Below are 16,231 nucleotides of genomic sequence, written 5' to 3' on the forward strand. Positions count from 1 at the left end.
ATATTAGTATTGGTAAAGTACAGTTAAATATATATTATTCTAATGAATTGAAGTAATAGCCGAAGTGCCTACTTTAAAAAAAGCTCTACAGCGGTTTTTAAATGAGTAAGCAAATATTGAATAGATTTCAAGTTGATGGGTATTTTTGGGTAATACTTTGGTAGGCCCACGTGACTCAGGAAATTGATATTTGTTTTTATTTTTTCATTTCAAATTGTATCCCGCACATAGCAGGCTAGGCAGGGGGAACCTGGGAACCTAATGTCCATACTTCGTTCCCTTTAAGACTTGCGTTCCCCAGTTACCACCGAATTCTTGAGGTTGTGTGGTACAAACTATTGTATTTAATTTATTTTTATTTCCAACTTCATTTTATTAACGAAATGTGGCGTTAAGTTCCGCCACTCAACTTCCTGTGTATTACGGCGTAATTCCTGTGTATTGTGTAATTACGGCGAAAAGTGGAGATCGGGGAGTTTTATAATAGATTCCTTCGGTCTACCTCGCTTTATGCATGATACAGAGAGAAACTTTTAATAAAAAAAATATCAGATGAAATTTTAAGAATAACCTATTGCTAGAACACTACGTTCCCGCCAGTTTCAGCCACCTGAAGATATTGTATATTAAGTTGTGGAACTTAACGCCGTCCTGTATCTAATTTAGCCGGGAACTGTATATATATATTTTTTTGAGATCACGAAGTTAATGCTGTTATCCCTATTGGCTTTTAGAGCGACACCTGGGGGGCAATAATTTAAATTGTGTGATTTTTTTTTCACAAAATTTAAAGTCATATTCATACTATTTTATCAAAAATATTATCATTTGCTATTGTACCTACTATTTTCAAATAATTAAGGTAAATTTGCAGTATCTATACTAATATTATAAAGAGCTGACCTTTTGTTTGCGTGAACGCGTTAATCTCAGGAACTACTGCTTCGATTTATTAGATTTTTATTGTATTGGATAGTTCATTTATTGAAGAAGGCTCTAGACTATATTAGATCACGTTATTAATTTATGTAGTACCAGATTTTTTTTCAGCTTCACACTGTATCCCACAAACAGCAGAGTAGGTAGAGGGACACTGGGAACCTAGTGTTAAGACACTCCGTTCTCATTAACACGTTTCCGTACTCCCCTTACCGCCGAACTCTCCAGGCAATGCGTGTTGAGTGGCGGTAGTCGACGTCGCGCTTTGCCTCTTTACCAGGACGAGGAAATGACAATATCAAATATTACATTTCCTCGAATGGGAATCGAACTCACATATAAACGAGTATATAAGGGAACAAGCATACATACAGATGTGCATATAAACATTGTATATTACATAAAGCTACCACGTATATAGGACGTAACTGTATCTCTATTAAATTCATGTACAAGAACGCATCTTGGAAGATTAGAATAGCTATTATAGTGCAGGAGATGATGGGGCGATAAAATTATTTTATAGTATTTTAAAGGTAAAATTACTGTTTATTATTAAATACTCAAACGTCCGTAAAAAAAAAAAGGAACGGCGTTGAATTCCGCCACTCAACACTAGGTTTTTACTGTTTACCTTGGTTTATTCGGATATAGCGTGAACGCTGCCGATTTAATATTTTATACAAAATATAAATAAGTAAAAGTTTTTGCTTAATTTACGGTCAGAAACAAAAATCTGACTTTATTTTAACAGACTACATTCCATTGTATTATATATTTTTTAACAAAAACTAATGTCAGCTTAAATATTTGTAACATTTAATATATGCTTATAATTTTCAGATTCTTTGTTATATTATTAGTTATTATAATTAGCTTCACACTGTATCTCACATATAGCAGGGTAGGCGGAGCATTTCCTTTTGAAAATTTAACCTACAATCGCAGAAAGACAATTTCAATACACTACTATGTCATATATAATATTCCACAATAGTGAGATACCAAATACAAATAATGACTAGTTATGTTTACTTCATATATTTACTAACTGCCCCTCCTACTATAGTCAAAGTCAAGGTCTATATATATTGGAGAAATTTTCAAGAACTTCTATATTAGTGGTAGCTGAGTTCACGGATAGACGTACGTATTTCTTTTTTTTTATATATATATAATTTCACGATGTATCCCACATAAAGCGGGATAGGGAAAGAAAATCTAGTTTCTTAATACTCTGCTCTTCAGGCACCTCCAATTTTTCGAGACATTGAGTGAGTGGCGGAAGTCGACGCCAGTTTGCTTTTATAATAGAGCTAGAATATGAAAACATTTTATTTCCCCGAGTGGGAATCGAACCTACAATCGATGCGTTGACTGCGAAACACTGTGCCGCGGCGCCATTATGAACTATTTTTTTTTAAATTATATTTATCTTAATTTTCGTTTTTCTTATGTAGGTTGAGAAAACCTTTGGCAGTTTTATAGTGTATTTTGCAACTTAATATTGCAATTTTCAGATTCATAGATATTTATTTAAATTATCCTTAGGATAAAATTTATATTTATTATTTTTAAAAATAGTCTATTTTCAGTATCATGTGAGTTTTTTTATTGGAAGTGAAAATTTTTTTTATAAATATTTAATTTTATACCATAAGGTACTTTTGAGGGGTTTCGTAACTTTTACCACTTTTTAGTTAGTCATTTTGCATTTCGTCTTGCCTAAACCAGCGGGAAAACCATCTATTTCTTCATCTATTATTTTCATATTTCCCTCGCTTCGGTAACACAAAGTTTCGCCCAACACGCAAAACCTGGAAAATTTTTGGGTGCATAGGGAACGAAGTGTCTTAGAAATAAGTTACTACCGCCTATCCTAATATAAGCGGGATACAATGAGAGGATAAATAAAAAAAAAATTTACAGTTTTTAATTCAATATGGAATATAATGATTTATATTATAAATTACTATTAAATATTATTTGAATTGATTTGTGATAATTCTAAGTTTCAATAGAAAATTTGTTTGTATATAAAATATCTTTCCATTGTATTCTTTATTGCACCGCCAATACACAGGCAATAAATAAAAATTGGGCAGAAAACGGAGAATAGAGTGTCTTAACACTGTGTTGCCCCTGCGTACAATGCTATATGCGGAATATTAAAACATTTTACGATAGTTTTATTGCGTTGAGTGCATTTTATGCATTTTAGTGCCATCATTAGAAGTACCATTCCCGTTAAATTCCGTTGAAACTAGTTTTGAAGAGATTGATCGATGCATAATAACGTTAGATATACCTAGCCTATGGGGACTCAGTTAGGAAATGGTTAATTATTTTATTATCAATAAAACTGTATTTTCTTTGACTGTGTGAATCGATTTTGATGGTACTTTTTTTTATTTGAAAGCTGGTGCTTCCTATGTGGTCCCATTTTAATTTGGTTAATTTCTGCGAATTTTATCCATGAGAACATCTAATGCTATGGACGAATAACTCAATATCACGCCAATAGATTTCGATTATTTTTAATTTATTGGAAAGTATACACTTTAAGGGTAGTTCGATGAGAGTTTGGTTAGGTTCTAATTATGGGATCCGGTGGAAGTCGGTTTTTTAAGGAACTAAAAGATTTCGTATTAGTGTTTTTATTAAAAAAATATAAATGAAAGAGTTTATTTGGTTGAACGCATTCATCTCAAGAACTGCTAGTTTACAATTGAAAAGATATTTCGTTTTGGTTCATATATTAAGGAAGCCTTAAGGAAGGTTACGTGCAGTGGGAATTACCTCAGGCATTTAGAATTATAGTCACTCTAAATGGAGGTACGGCGGGTTACATCGTAACATTTAACGTAATTTAAAATAATAAACAAAATTTTTTTTTTTTCATTTGAAACAGCAGTTCCTTAGATTAACACACTCAACCAATCAAACTCTTTATTTTTTTAATATTAGTATAGATAATATAAAATTTAATTATTACCTTGTTTCAGCTATTCCACAAAAGATGGCACTAATCAACTATAGTAGACTGCTACTAGTGCTCGCTGTAGCTCAGTGCGTAGCAGCAACGGATCTCCTAAGAAGTAAGTTCAATTATTGTTTTTGGGAATAATAATTATTTGGTTACATATCTAATTGTTGGCAACGTATGAGAACTGTGCTAGTGGTAAGCAGTAAAATGCTTATTCAGCATTACGGCGCCAGCAACGTTCGTTACTCGTAGCTTATAAATCATTGTTTTACCTACTGTATAATTGACTTGAGCTTAAGCCTAACTTAGACTCTGTGCAGCCTTTTTAAATATTTTATTTTTTAAACGGTAGTAATATTTTTATTATATTTTTTAATTTTTAATCCATAGAAGCAATATTCAACTGTACAAAAATATTTTATAATCCTTAGGTTAAAATTAATTTAATAAAATAACACGATAAAAATACACACCGTCTATATGTTTCTAACGTACTCGGACAGAGGTTCCACGTAATTACAATAAGTGACATGTATCACTCAATAACAACACTACACACTAGATACCTTCCGATCAAGGCTTGCGCCTACGAGCAACTGTTCCCGTTTGACACAATTCCACTGCTTTTGTTTTCTTTTTCACCTAAATCTACCCACATTTACACTTGTACGCTAACAATATTATATTTTCAAAAAAATATTAAACTCACTACACCGCCACCTTGAGAAACTAAACGCCAAAATCGCTTAAAATACTATAGATGGCACTTGAATATAAAGCACGCAGTTTTGCTATCGCATACTAGATGGCCTAATTAAAATATTTAGTTTATAAATACTTTACTGCGTAACTTACTTGCTTTACTTTACTTTACTGTACTTTGTATCTGCGGTAAGATGTTCGATTTTACATTATTTTTATATTTATATTACAATTAGTCTTATATAATCAAAACATTAAAAATTTTCAAAAATTTAATTATTTGTTAAAATTATGATAACGTGATATTGTATAGCATACAGCTTTCTCCAGTAATCCCAAATAATACAACCAACAACAAAAAGAATTTATCAATCTGTATCAGTCGTTCCTGAGATTAGGTCGTTCAACGAAACAAACTCTTCAGATTTATTATATTAGTATAGAAGCATAGACTTGTTTTAATATACGAGTATGTAGCCCAAAACTACCTTTAATAAATAAAATATAAGAAATAGTCGAATTTACTCAATTTTCCTCTATTTTTTCTCAGCAAAACGTCAATCCGGCCCTGGAAGCATATTCACAGTGGGCAACGGAGAACAGTGCTTGGGCGCTGACCGTTCCACGGGAGGAGTTTGCTTGTCAAGGAACCAATGTAACACACAAGGCGGCAAGGCTATAGGATTTTGCGGTGTATTCGCTACTTGTTGTTCTTGTAAGTTATTTTTTAATTTTCACACTTTAAGGAAAACCAGAGAGACCTTCTCTCTGTACATCTTCTTTTCTCCGTCCACTAAAACACTATTATAAAGAATCTTATATACAGACTGTTTTTTTGTAGTAAATGTTTTTTTTTCTATCAATTTCAGTGAACGCCTGTGACATAAGAACCAATACTAAAGTAGCAGTGTTCATAAATCCACCACTCAACAGGGAGTCCTCAGGCTTAGAGTGTTCATATAATATTGAAATAAATAATAACAATGTTTGTCAAATGAAAATTGAATTCGAAACGTTTAACTTGGCACCTCCTACGACAGTAAGTTTAAGTTATTGTTTTTATATGTTGTGTTTAGTGTAAGGGGGACCTCAAATGGGAATCGAATCAACAAACATCGTGTTTACAGTAAGACGAATATAGGACAAAATTAGAGAGACGACACTCCGTTCTTCGTCTTTTGTTTAACTATATTTATCCTATCCTAGATCGATGAAGTGGAAAACGTGACGCACCGTCCAGGCTACATCTGCAAGAACGATATATTCCAAGTAACCAACCTCCACGCTAACTCTGACTTCCTACCTTCACTCTGCGGTGATAATAGCGGACAGCATAGTAAGTTCAAATTTAAAAGTTTTCAAATTCGTATGCAGGAGGGACAAGTCAGGCACTAATAATATTTAACCGACTTCTGTAAAAAAAGAAGATTATCAATTCAACTGTATTTTTTTTAAATAATACCTGCTGCCGGGTAAGTAGCAGCAGCAGCATCTCTAACCCTCTTCTTCATCTATCAACTTCTTCATACATGCTCTAGTATAAGACTTAGACACAAAAAACTCATTTAGACATTATTTAACCTTAAGTTGAGACTGGATTTTTAAAATTAAGTGAGATGAAATCTAAATTAATAAATACATATTTTATTTTCTTATTAATCTACATATCATTAGATTTTTTTAACTCCACACAGAGCAGGCAGAGGGAACCTAGTAATAAGACACTCAGTTCCTCATACATCGTATCGTGCCATTACGACCTTATTATACAATTTAAGTGTTTAACTAAAGAATACACTTTGTATTTGTTCTTATGGGAATCGAATCCACGATCATCTCATATACCTTCTGCCAAACATAATTTTATTAATCTATATATTTAATATTACAGTATATGTCCGAGTGAACGCAACAACGAACAGCAGGTCCATACGTCTCAACTTCAAGTTGGCAGATCGAGTGTCTCAACCAAACTTGCCGCAAGCCACCTGGAAGATTAAAGTGACACAGCTGGAGTGTTTCAACACTTTAGGGCAAGCTTACTTTTATTATATCACATACTAGCTTTGACCTATGACTTTGCCCGATATCAAATGGAAAATACTAACAGTTGTGAGACATTCTAAGCGCTGGACGTAACTCTGGCTGTAGATTATAAATTTCAACAATCATTGTTAATTTTTAATAATTGATGAAATAAAAATAATAATTTGCTTATTTTTTATAGAAAATACCGCGATGGCTTATTGGATGCTATCACAGCGTCTCTTCCTGCGACACCCTTCACTTCGACCGCTGATAGAGACGAATATTTAATAGGTAAGAATTAGAACAATAAAATATACAGTATTCTTTTTAAACGTTCCCAATAAAAGTGACATAACTTAAAAAAGTATATTTCTTGAGATATTGTATATTAGGTATCAATTCCGCAAAATCAATAAAAGAAACTGGATTATTATCATGGGCGTAGAAAGAGAGTGGCGGATGATTTGTGCCCAGCCCTGAATATCACCATTTTCTATTCACCCCATAAATTTCACTAACAAAAAATTAAAGAACACAACATTTACCCGAACATATCTGTGCAAAGCTAAAGTCCAAAAGAAAATATCTCTACATATGGACGGACAATTCTGCTGGATCTTTATTTTCTCGTTCTCAATAACGAATAATAATTTACCAGCTCCTCCTGGCTGTCTCCAATACTACCCGGATCGAGCTGGTTTCTTTGAGTCATTTAATTACAACCGTGGTGCGGGACCGTACATCGCAAACATGGCTTATGCGACGTGCTTCAAGCGAACATCTGATGTTTGTGGGATTAAGTAAGTTATATTTCCATACAATTAGAGATCCAGAGGCAATATTTTCTATAAATAAACTTGGAGTAAATACGGCTTCGTAATGGTGTTTTAGCTGTAATAATTAATGAAATATGAATCAGATATAAATAATAAATAAATTTACATAATTACTGCATCACACTAAAACGTAAAACGTTGATTTAAAATTTATATATGAATTAAATATCAAAATAATATGTAATCATCATCATCATCATCATCATCATCATCATCATCAGCCTGTCCTCGTCAATGGCACACCACTGGGCTCGATCTTCAGCTCTACGCATCCAGCCGTTGCCCAATAACAATTAACTAATATTAACATTAAATTAAACAGATTGACAGCAGCCAGTTTTGATATGGCATATCACGCCGACACCAATTTGTACCTCGACACGGATTGTCAACTGAACCCCGTGACGCAAGGGTTCGCGCAATCAGAGGACTACCTGTTCGTGCCCGAAGCGGAGACTGCTGATGGGCTTCGAGGATCTAAGTTCTGTGGTACTAGTGCTGCTAACCAGATCATTGCTTGTAAGTTGTGATTTTGTTTTTATTATAATTCATTTCGAGGCCGTCGTGGCACAGCGGCACAAGGGTGTGACTGTAACGACGGTTGTGGGTTCGATCCCCACTCGAGTAAGTGAAATATTTATTTACGTTTATATTTTCATTTCCTTGTTCTGGTAACGAGGCAAAAGCGCGGCGTTGAGTTCTGCCTCCAGAATTCGGCGGAAATTGGGGAACAGAAGTGACTTAACAATAGGTTCTCTCTGCCTATCCTGCTGTGTGCAGGATATAGCGTGAAGCTGATTTTATTCATTCATCATCACATTCGTGTGTTGAGTTTCGGTACTCAACACGCAATGTATCAAATTCATTCGGAAAAGTGAAGGCCTCTTACCAATATGTTCTCTCTGCCGCCTACTCTACTATGTGAAAGAAAGCGTGAAGCTGCTATTAATATAAAGTAATATATTTTTTAGCTTAACTGCACCAAACAGCGTAATACAACATCTATAAATATTAAAAAATTAGTAATTTAAATAAAAATCATCATTTTAATAAAAATAATTAATATTTTTTAACAGCTACTCCTCCCGGTCCACTCTACGTGTACTTCAAGAGTGACAATCTAGTGACGAAAGACATTAACGAAGCTGGATTCCGTTTCAATTATAATGTATTAAATAACTGCTATTTAAAGAAATAATTTGATTTAATGTTAATTCATGAATCAACATAAAACGTTTTTAAAAATCAGTCAAAAATTCATTTAGAATTTTAAGATGTATGTTTTTGTAAGTCACATTGTTTCTTATTTATTTCAAGCACTTAATGGCCAGTTTATTTCTTTAAATGCTTTAATATTATTCCTACTTTAATTAATATTATTATTATTATCATAGTCAAAGTCAAAGTCAAAGTCAAAATATCTTTATTCCATAAAAATGCTTAACATTCACTTGGACATGTCATAAAAGATAAAAAAAAATGGAAAACAAAATAACCAAAAAAAATGTGCAATTTTGACTTGAAAAAAGCCCGTTCAAATGGTTGAGCTCATGAGAAGATACAGGCAAAGAAACTCATGGCCACTCTTTTTAAATGCCAACATTTGTTATAAATCACAATTAACAATTTTAACTTAGAAATAGAGCAACTCATTTCCAAACATCTTTATCGCGAACATAATCTTTAACAGAGTAATAAGCTTTTTGGCAGAGCCTGTGCTTTACCACTTTTTTAAATTTGTTCAGTGATAAATTAACCACGTCGTTTGGAAGTTTGTTATAAAAGTGTATACTTTGACCTACGAATGAGTGAGACACTTTATGGAGCCTAGAGAAGGGCACAGCAAGCTTATTTTTATTTCTTAAATTATATTGATGGAGGTCACTGTTTTTATTAAATTTATTAATATTCTTATGCACATATACTAAGTTGTCGTAAATATATTGGGAGTGTAGTGTGAGGATGTTAAAGTCTTTAAATTTATTCCTTAGTGACTCCCGTGGACCCATTTTATAGACTGCTCGGACAGCCCGTTTTTGGAGCACAAAAATGGTATCTATGTCAGCGGCACTACCCCAAAGTAATAGGCCGTAAGACATAATGCTATGAAAATAGCTGAAGTATACTAAACGCGCGGTGTCAACATCGGTCAGTTGACGAATCTTGCGGATAGCATACGCTGCCGAACTAAGTCTACCAGATAAAGTTTCTATATGCGGACCCCATTGTAACTTAGCATCTAATGTTATACCTAAGAAAACAGTTTCATTAACTACTTTAAGTTCCTTATTGTTCATCAAAACCCTGGTTTCTACTTGTTGAACATTCTTAGTAAAGAACCTGATACATTTAGTTTTACTACTATTTAAAAGCAAGTTATTGGCACTAAACCAGTGCAATATCCTAGAAAGAGCATTGTTTACATCGTCAATTTCCAATTGCTGTCTATTAACCTTAAAAACTAAAGATGTATCATCTGCAAACAACACCATTTCACAGATATCTCTCATAAGGTGAGGTAAGTCATTAATGTACAAAAGGAACAAAAACGGACCCAGAATAGAGCCTTGTGGCACCCCCAATGCTACAGGTGACCCGTGTGATAGTTTCCCGTTGACATTTACCTTTTGAATCCTATCACTTAAATAAGAAGTGAGAAGATCCAAAGCAATGCCTCTTATACCATAGTGGTGTAGCTTCCTGATAAGAGTTTTATGCTGCACACAATCAAATGCTTTGGATAAGTCACAAAACACCCCAAAGGCATCACGTGACTCCTCCCAAGCCGCGAATACACTCTCTAATAATTTGACCCCAGCATCAGATGTTGACCTTCCACGAGTGAAACCAAATTGACCTGTGTGCAGTAATTTATTTTTATTAAAATAAGTAAGAAGCTGACTGAGTATCAGCTTTTCAAAAATTTTACTAAACGTAGGTAGTACTGAAATCGGTCTGAAATTTGTGGGGTCTTGCGTACTACCTGATTTAAACAATGGAGTTATTTTACTATATTTCATCAAATCAGGAAACACTCCACAATCAATACATCTATTAAAAATTGTAACTAAATCAGGAATCAAAATATCAATTAAAGAATTTATGATATTAACTGAGACACCCCACAAGTCGGCTGTCTTTTTCATACTAATTGATTTGAAAGCTACACTAATGTCTGAATAATTTACATGACGGAAAACGAAACCATTATAAAATTCGGGAACATTGTCTTTAATTAACGATTCTGCAATAGTGGTGGAAGAACCTAAATCGTTTGTTAGACTGACTGGGAAAGTAGAGAAAAACTTTTCAAATGCAATGGCCACTTCCAAATCGGAATCAACAATGTGACCGTCAATACTAAGTTTAAAATTAGAATCTTTCACCCTAGTTCTCCCAGTCTCGGCATTAACAACCTTCCAAGTGGCTTCAATTTTATTATTACTATTTCTGATTTTTGTTTTAATAAATAAAGATTTAGCAATTTTGCAAACTCTTTTGAAAATTTTAGAGTAAGATTTTAAGTACTCTTTAAACTCTTCACCACTATTAAACTGTTTTTCATAATATAACATATACAGTGTCTCCCTACTCTTATAAATACCTGCTGTGGCCCAGTCTCCAAAGATAGGACTATCAGTAATTGTAATCTCTTTGGGAGTAAATATTGAATGAAATTTATTAATAAAAGAGTAAAAAAAAGAATTGTACAAAGAATTGGGAGGTAAAGTTATATCTAAAACTAGTAAATTAGTTAGTAAACTAACTCTCATACGTTCCAAACGACTAGCTGTGACAGGTACAACAGCAATTCTTTTCTTAGCCACCTGTTTTTTCTTACTATAGAATAATAAATATAAACAGACTGATATATTTAAATATTGTAAGATATTTATATAAACTAATTTATACCAGGTGTGCATTTTTTGTGAAATAAATTATTATAATTAATAAGCTATGCATTTGAATTTCCCCTTACTTTAATTATTTTACCTGAGTAGGTATTAAATAATTTCTTCCATGTAAATTTATGATGTTAAGAATGTACTTATCTCTATTGACGTTATACTACAATTCATTTTCTCTTTAATTCTCTTCTCTTTAATACTCTTTTTCTCAATAATACATTTTCTCTTTTGTATGTGCAATTGTAAACATAATAAAAAACAGACGGCAGCCTTTTACTCGTTACCAGAACGAAGAAATTAAAATATTAAATATAATTTTATTTTCGAGTGGGAATTGAATCCACAAGCTATCGTTTTGCGAGATTTCAGTGCACGCTTATGACCCTGGCCACGACTGGCCTCAATGTATTTTTCAAAACATAAAAAATAGGAAACAATTACAAAAAACGTGTTTAATATAATATAAAACTTTTATTTATAGATACAAAAATTAAAAAACAACATAAATAAATGCAGTTTTATACTTTAATTTCGTAGTTTACCAGTAATCATAAAAGTATGATTTTACCTAAAACAATTCAAAACAGGAAATTTATATTACTTTACGTCATAATTATAATAAACTCATATTTTATTTATGTTTACAAATCCTAAATAAAAGCAAGTCAAAATTATAAAATGCATGTTTTTATATAAAGAACTACGACACTATATTTTATCAAAATACAAATATGAATTATTTACATTCGTACTTATTAATAATACAGGCTTTAAAATGACTAATATATAAAAAAAAGAACTAATAATAAAGCAATTCGTTCCATATTTTCGATGATCTTGTCAAAATAGTCGATAATTTAAATTTTATGCATAAACATACTTTTCGATTCATAAAAATAATTTTAATATTTGAGCAAATTTTTTATTCTTTTATATTTCTTTTATTAATAATTTACTCACTAAATGTGTGATTATAAATAACATAATTTAAATAATTTTAAATGTATTATTTTAAAGAAATCTTCAATTCGTAAATTCATGAATTATAAATTGAAATGTAAAAGATTTAAAATAAATTTTCATAAAGAAAGATGAAGAAAAGACAGTCACTTCTTATTAATAGTAGTATATATTTTACAATTAAAAGATATATCTTAATAGCTACAACATTTCTTTACAATAATTGTAAACATTACATATACATATATTTGTTTATGTTTCAGATTTTCAAACATAGATTGATTTCACAAAGGTGGAATGTTTCTTTTTTGGAAATTAATATACTTATTTATGTAAAAATTACAATACTACATTTTCTATACGTTTAATAAGCCGCGAAAACAAAAATAATTAATATATAATTTTATAATTTGTCAAGTGTGAATCGAATCAACTACCCACGTAAAATTCATAAAATTATTATGCAAATCAATACTAACTTAATGATTCATATATCGAATCAAAATAAAAAATAAGTTTAAAGCATTATTCATATTGTATAATTATAATAAAAAATACACTTTCAAAAATACAAAAAAAAGACTTGCACATTTACAAAAATATCTAACGTCATAATATTTCACTTTCAATTGATTCACAAGCATTTGATTCATAATACTACATCATCTGTCATAAATACTTATAAAATATATTTTTTGTATATATTTAGCTGTTTTTATTTATTTTTATCTATAAAATGGTGGGCCGCGACTAACTGTGTACGTTGAGAGGGGAATTCCCTTCGTGCCATATATAGGTTCAGCATTCTCATAGTCCACGTCATAATATATACCGGTTTGATTCTGAAAAAGAAAAACAAATTTGATTAATATTACAACATAAATAGGAATATGCAGTCAACAGCTAATAATAGTCTATATTAGAATAATAAGTCTAAATTAGTATAATAAAGTGTAAGTAAGTATTATTACATGCATGCTCCTTGCTCTCGACTTGGGCCGTGGCACGAGCAGATCAGCGCGGTCCTGGACGTGGCTGGACGCGTCTGAGCTTGTTGATTCTGTGCCTATTGCGTGGTTTGAGTAACCTGGAGGTGAAAAATACGTAAAAAAATTATACATTTTCTATAACTAAGAAAAAGACAAAAAAAAAATGTTTATAATGGTGGACGGTCGTGGGTTCGATTTCGAATCGGAAAAACAAAGCATTTTCATTTCGTCTTTCTTTTTTTTCTTTCGGAAATGGGTCTTAGCAGTAGGTTCCCTTGTTTATCTTGCTAAGACACAAAAAAATCTAAAAAAAAACATTCCACTTACCATATAAGTTATGATGTGAATTTGTATTCGCTCTACTTGTCACAGTGTTCAACGTTCCCGTGTGAGGACCGTGCATGCCCAACCTTTAAAAGAGGTCATAACATACATTCATCCTCATAAACTATTATATTTATAATAATAATAAATAGGAACATTAATAAGATAATATAGGTAGTTCTTACCTAGGTAAAGGTACTGGAGGTAAAGTAGGGTAACCACCAAACATGGCAGACGATGGACGCGTCGCCATAGTTTGGAGAGGATCTGTAGACTGGAAATAAAATAAAAATAAATAAGATGAAGTGAAAAAAATTAAATTCAGTAAAAGATGAAGCCAGTTGTGGCGCAGGACCACAAGCAGGTTATGGGTTCGATTCTGCTGCTTAAAAATTTAATTCAGATTTATTAAAAAACATACGTGAGAAAGTTACAGTACGGTCGAAGAGTTGTGGCCACCCTAAACTTAGGCTTCTTGAATATTGGCGCATGGTTAGCTCGCGCTCGGGAAGAACATAATGAAAACTAAGTAAAAAACCCTAAAATCAAATCAATCAACCAACCAACTAACTTGGGGCGGCCACAAAGCCCAGACAGTACTATAGTGACAAAATTAGTGACTCATACCGCGTAGTGACTGGCTTGCGCCATCGCCTCGGCTAGCTGCGCCCATCGCATCCTCTCTTCTATCGTCACCTGATATCAAAATATATATAAATATAAGCATAAAACTGAACTAGGAAATAAATTATACATTAGTAGCTTTTACCTTTTGACAAAATATACCTAATTTAATTTTTATTATTTATTATTTTTTCTGAACTGCACACAAAGTAACAGAGTGGTTACAATTTCGTTCTTTAAAAGGGAATCGAACCTGTACTTACCTGATAAGGAGGCTGGCCGACCGGCGGCGTCTTTATGGTGTTGGACGCCATGTAGTTGAATACAGGGGACCCCATGCCCACTGCTTTTTGTTCGCGTGACCATTTGCGGCTGGAATATAAATTAAATAATATATTTTTTTAGCTTCACGCATACCGCACATAGCAGAGTAGACAGAAGGAATCTGGGAACCTAGTTTTAAGACACCCCTTTCACTATTGTTTGCCAAATTCTGGAGGCATTGCGTGTTTGAATGGCAGAACTCAACGACTCACTTTGCATCGTTATCAGAGCAAGGAAATATTCAACTATTTCATTTCCTTGACCAAGTCGAGGTCCAAGTCCAAAAAGATTTTTTATTATAATAATTATACTTTTCCTATTAAAAAAATCTTTCTAACCTAATGTACAATATTAAAAGACTATTATGTTCTTGTATTTCTAAGATTTTTTTTCAAAAACGACGCGACCACAGTGAAAACATATCACCACAACAAACACACGCACACACACAAATAATTTCAAACTATTAATTTCCAAAACAAAATCGAACCGGCTACCTACCTCCAAGACATGAGAGCAGCCAGCGTGAGCCCTATGACGAGCGCGGCGGCCAAACACGCGCCCACCGACACGCCTATCACTTCGCCATCCATTTCACATGTTGAACCATAGTAGCCTGACGAACACCTATAAAGTTAGAGTAAAATAGTTATTATATATGGGAAACTAGTGTTAAGAAACTCCGTTCTCATTAAAAACACTTCCGTTTCCAAAAAACTTTCTGTTGAATTCTGGAGGCATTGAGCGTTGAACATGGGACCAAACGCCGCGCTTTGCCTCGTTACCAGAACGAGGAAATCAAAATATTAAATATTTTATTACCTCGAGTGGAAATCGAACTCACAGCCTGGCGCGTTTACAGTCATATATTTTTGCCTTTGCGCCACGAGGTTTAGATTCCTAGAATATATTAGTAACATTGTAAAGTTCCTATACAACGTACAGTGTTCACTGCCATGACTTCTCAACCGTACGGTATATTCAAATTGAAACTCACGTGCAATACGGCCGTCCGTGAGCATATTTACAAACACCGCGGTCGCTACACTGCGATGCGGAACACGGTGTACAACGCCGTCCCGGAAATGAACCTACACCCACCGCGGTAGCCGAAGTGGATGACGCATCTAATGTAGTATCTGGACAGGCACATCTGAAAGTTATTTAATGAATAGTGATTTTAGTTACTTAGAGATTGTTTTTCTATAGACTAAAAGGGTGGTGAAGTAGAGAGTTCTGATTAATTGAACTAAAAAAAATCAATCAGCAGAATAGACAGAGGGAACCCTAGTGTTAAGATACTCCGTTCTCCATTTTGCCCGGAATTATGGAGGTTTATTATCCCCGAACTTAATGCCGCCAATATATATTATATACTCACTTAAATGTCCCCCAGACGTTGGTGCAAATCGCCAAAGAATGACAATCGTTTAGATCCGGAGACGAGCATTCATCTAAATCTGAAAAAAATAAAAAAAATCTATTCATAAAAAATCCTAGAAATAAATTTACTTATAATTTGTTGATTAATGTATGAAAAAGACTTACTATTTTAATGACAGTACAAGTTCATTTATTATATTATATTGAAGGCTATACAATAATATAATC

General features: G+C 32.9%; 2 protein-coding genes across 2 annotated transcripts in view; one reads left to right on the forward strand and one right to left on the reverse strand.

The window, feature by feature from the left end:
• The first annotated feature begins 1,975 nt into the window (after window positions 1–1,975).
• Window positions 1,976–8,883, forward strand: LOC146537389 (uncharacterized). The gene is made up of 10 exons (XM_085188120.1): window positions 1,976–2,085; window positions 3,945–4,037; window positions 5,178–5,342; window positions 5,497–5,666; window positions 5,834–5,963; window positions 6,519–6,660; window positions 6,855–6,946; window positions 7,314–7,455; window positions 7,814–8,010; window positions 8,568–8,883. Exons 2-10 carry the CDS (start codon window positions 3,959–3,961, stop codon window positions 8,687–8,689), a joined length of 1,239 nt encoding a protein of 412 aa, XP_085044246.1. The 5' UTR covers window positions 1,976–2,085; window positions 3,945–3,958; the 3' UTR covers window positions 8,690–8,883.
• Window positions 8,884–11,850: 2,967 nt separating this feature from the next.
• pwn (calcium-binding EGF-like domain-containing protein pawn) overlaps window positions 11,851–16,231 on the reverse strand; it is a 44,215-nt gene continuing 39,834 nt past the window's right edge. The window contains exons 12-20 of the mRNA XM_085188121.1: window positions 16,002–16,080; window positions 15,618–15,773; window positions 15,122–15,247; window positions 14,560–14,668; window positions 14,300–14,368; window positions 13,858–13,946; window positions 13,676–13,758; window positions 13,331–13,446; window positions 11,851–13,201 (exon numbers count right to left, since the gene is read on the reverse strand). Of these exons, the coding sequence (XP_085044247.1) occupies window positions 13,085–13,201; window positions 13,331–13,446; window positions 13,676–13,758; window positions 13,858–13,946; window positions 14,300–14,368; window positions 14,560–14,668; window positions 15,122–15,247; window positions 15,618–15,773; window positions 16,002–16,080 (944 nt within the window). The 3' untranslated portion in view covers window positions 11,851–13,084. The remainder of the gene's footprint in view (window positions 13,202–13,330; window positions 13,447–13,675; window positions 13,759–13,857; window positions 13,947–14,299; window positions 14,369–14,559; window positions 14,669–15,121; window positions 15,248–15,617; window positions 15,774–16,001; window positions 16,081–16,231) is intronic.

This window comes from Heliconius melpomene, chromosome 7 (assembly GCF_056956725.1).
Source record: "Heliconius melpomene rosina isolate 202511_hmr_F chromosome 7, ASM5695672v1, whole genome shotgun sequence".
In the NCBI taxonomy this organism is placed as follows: Eukaryota; Metazoa; Arthropoda; class Insecta; order Lepidoptera; family Nymphalidae; genus Heliconius; species Heliconius melpomene.

Coding starts and splice junctions, on each gene's coding strand:
- LOC146537389 (XM_085188120.1), top strand. CDS start 3,959: ATGGCACTAATCAACTATAGTAGACTGCTACTAGTGCTCGCTGTAGCT. Junction 4,038..5,177: donor AGCAACGGATCTCCTAAGAA/GTAAGTTCAATT, acceptor ATTTTTTCTCAG/CAAAACGTCAATCCGGCCCT. Junction 6,947..7,313: donor TAGAGACGAATATTTAATAG/GTAAGAATTAGA, acceptor ATAATTTACCAG/CTCCTCCTGGCTGTCTCCAA.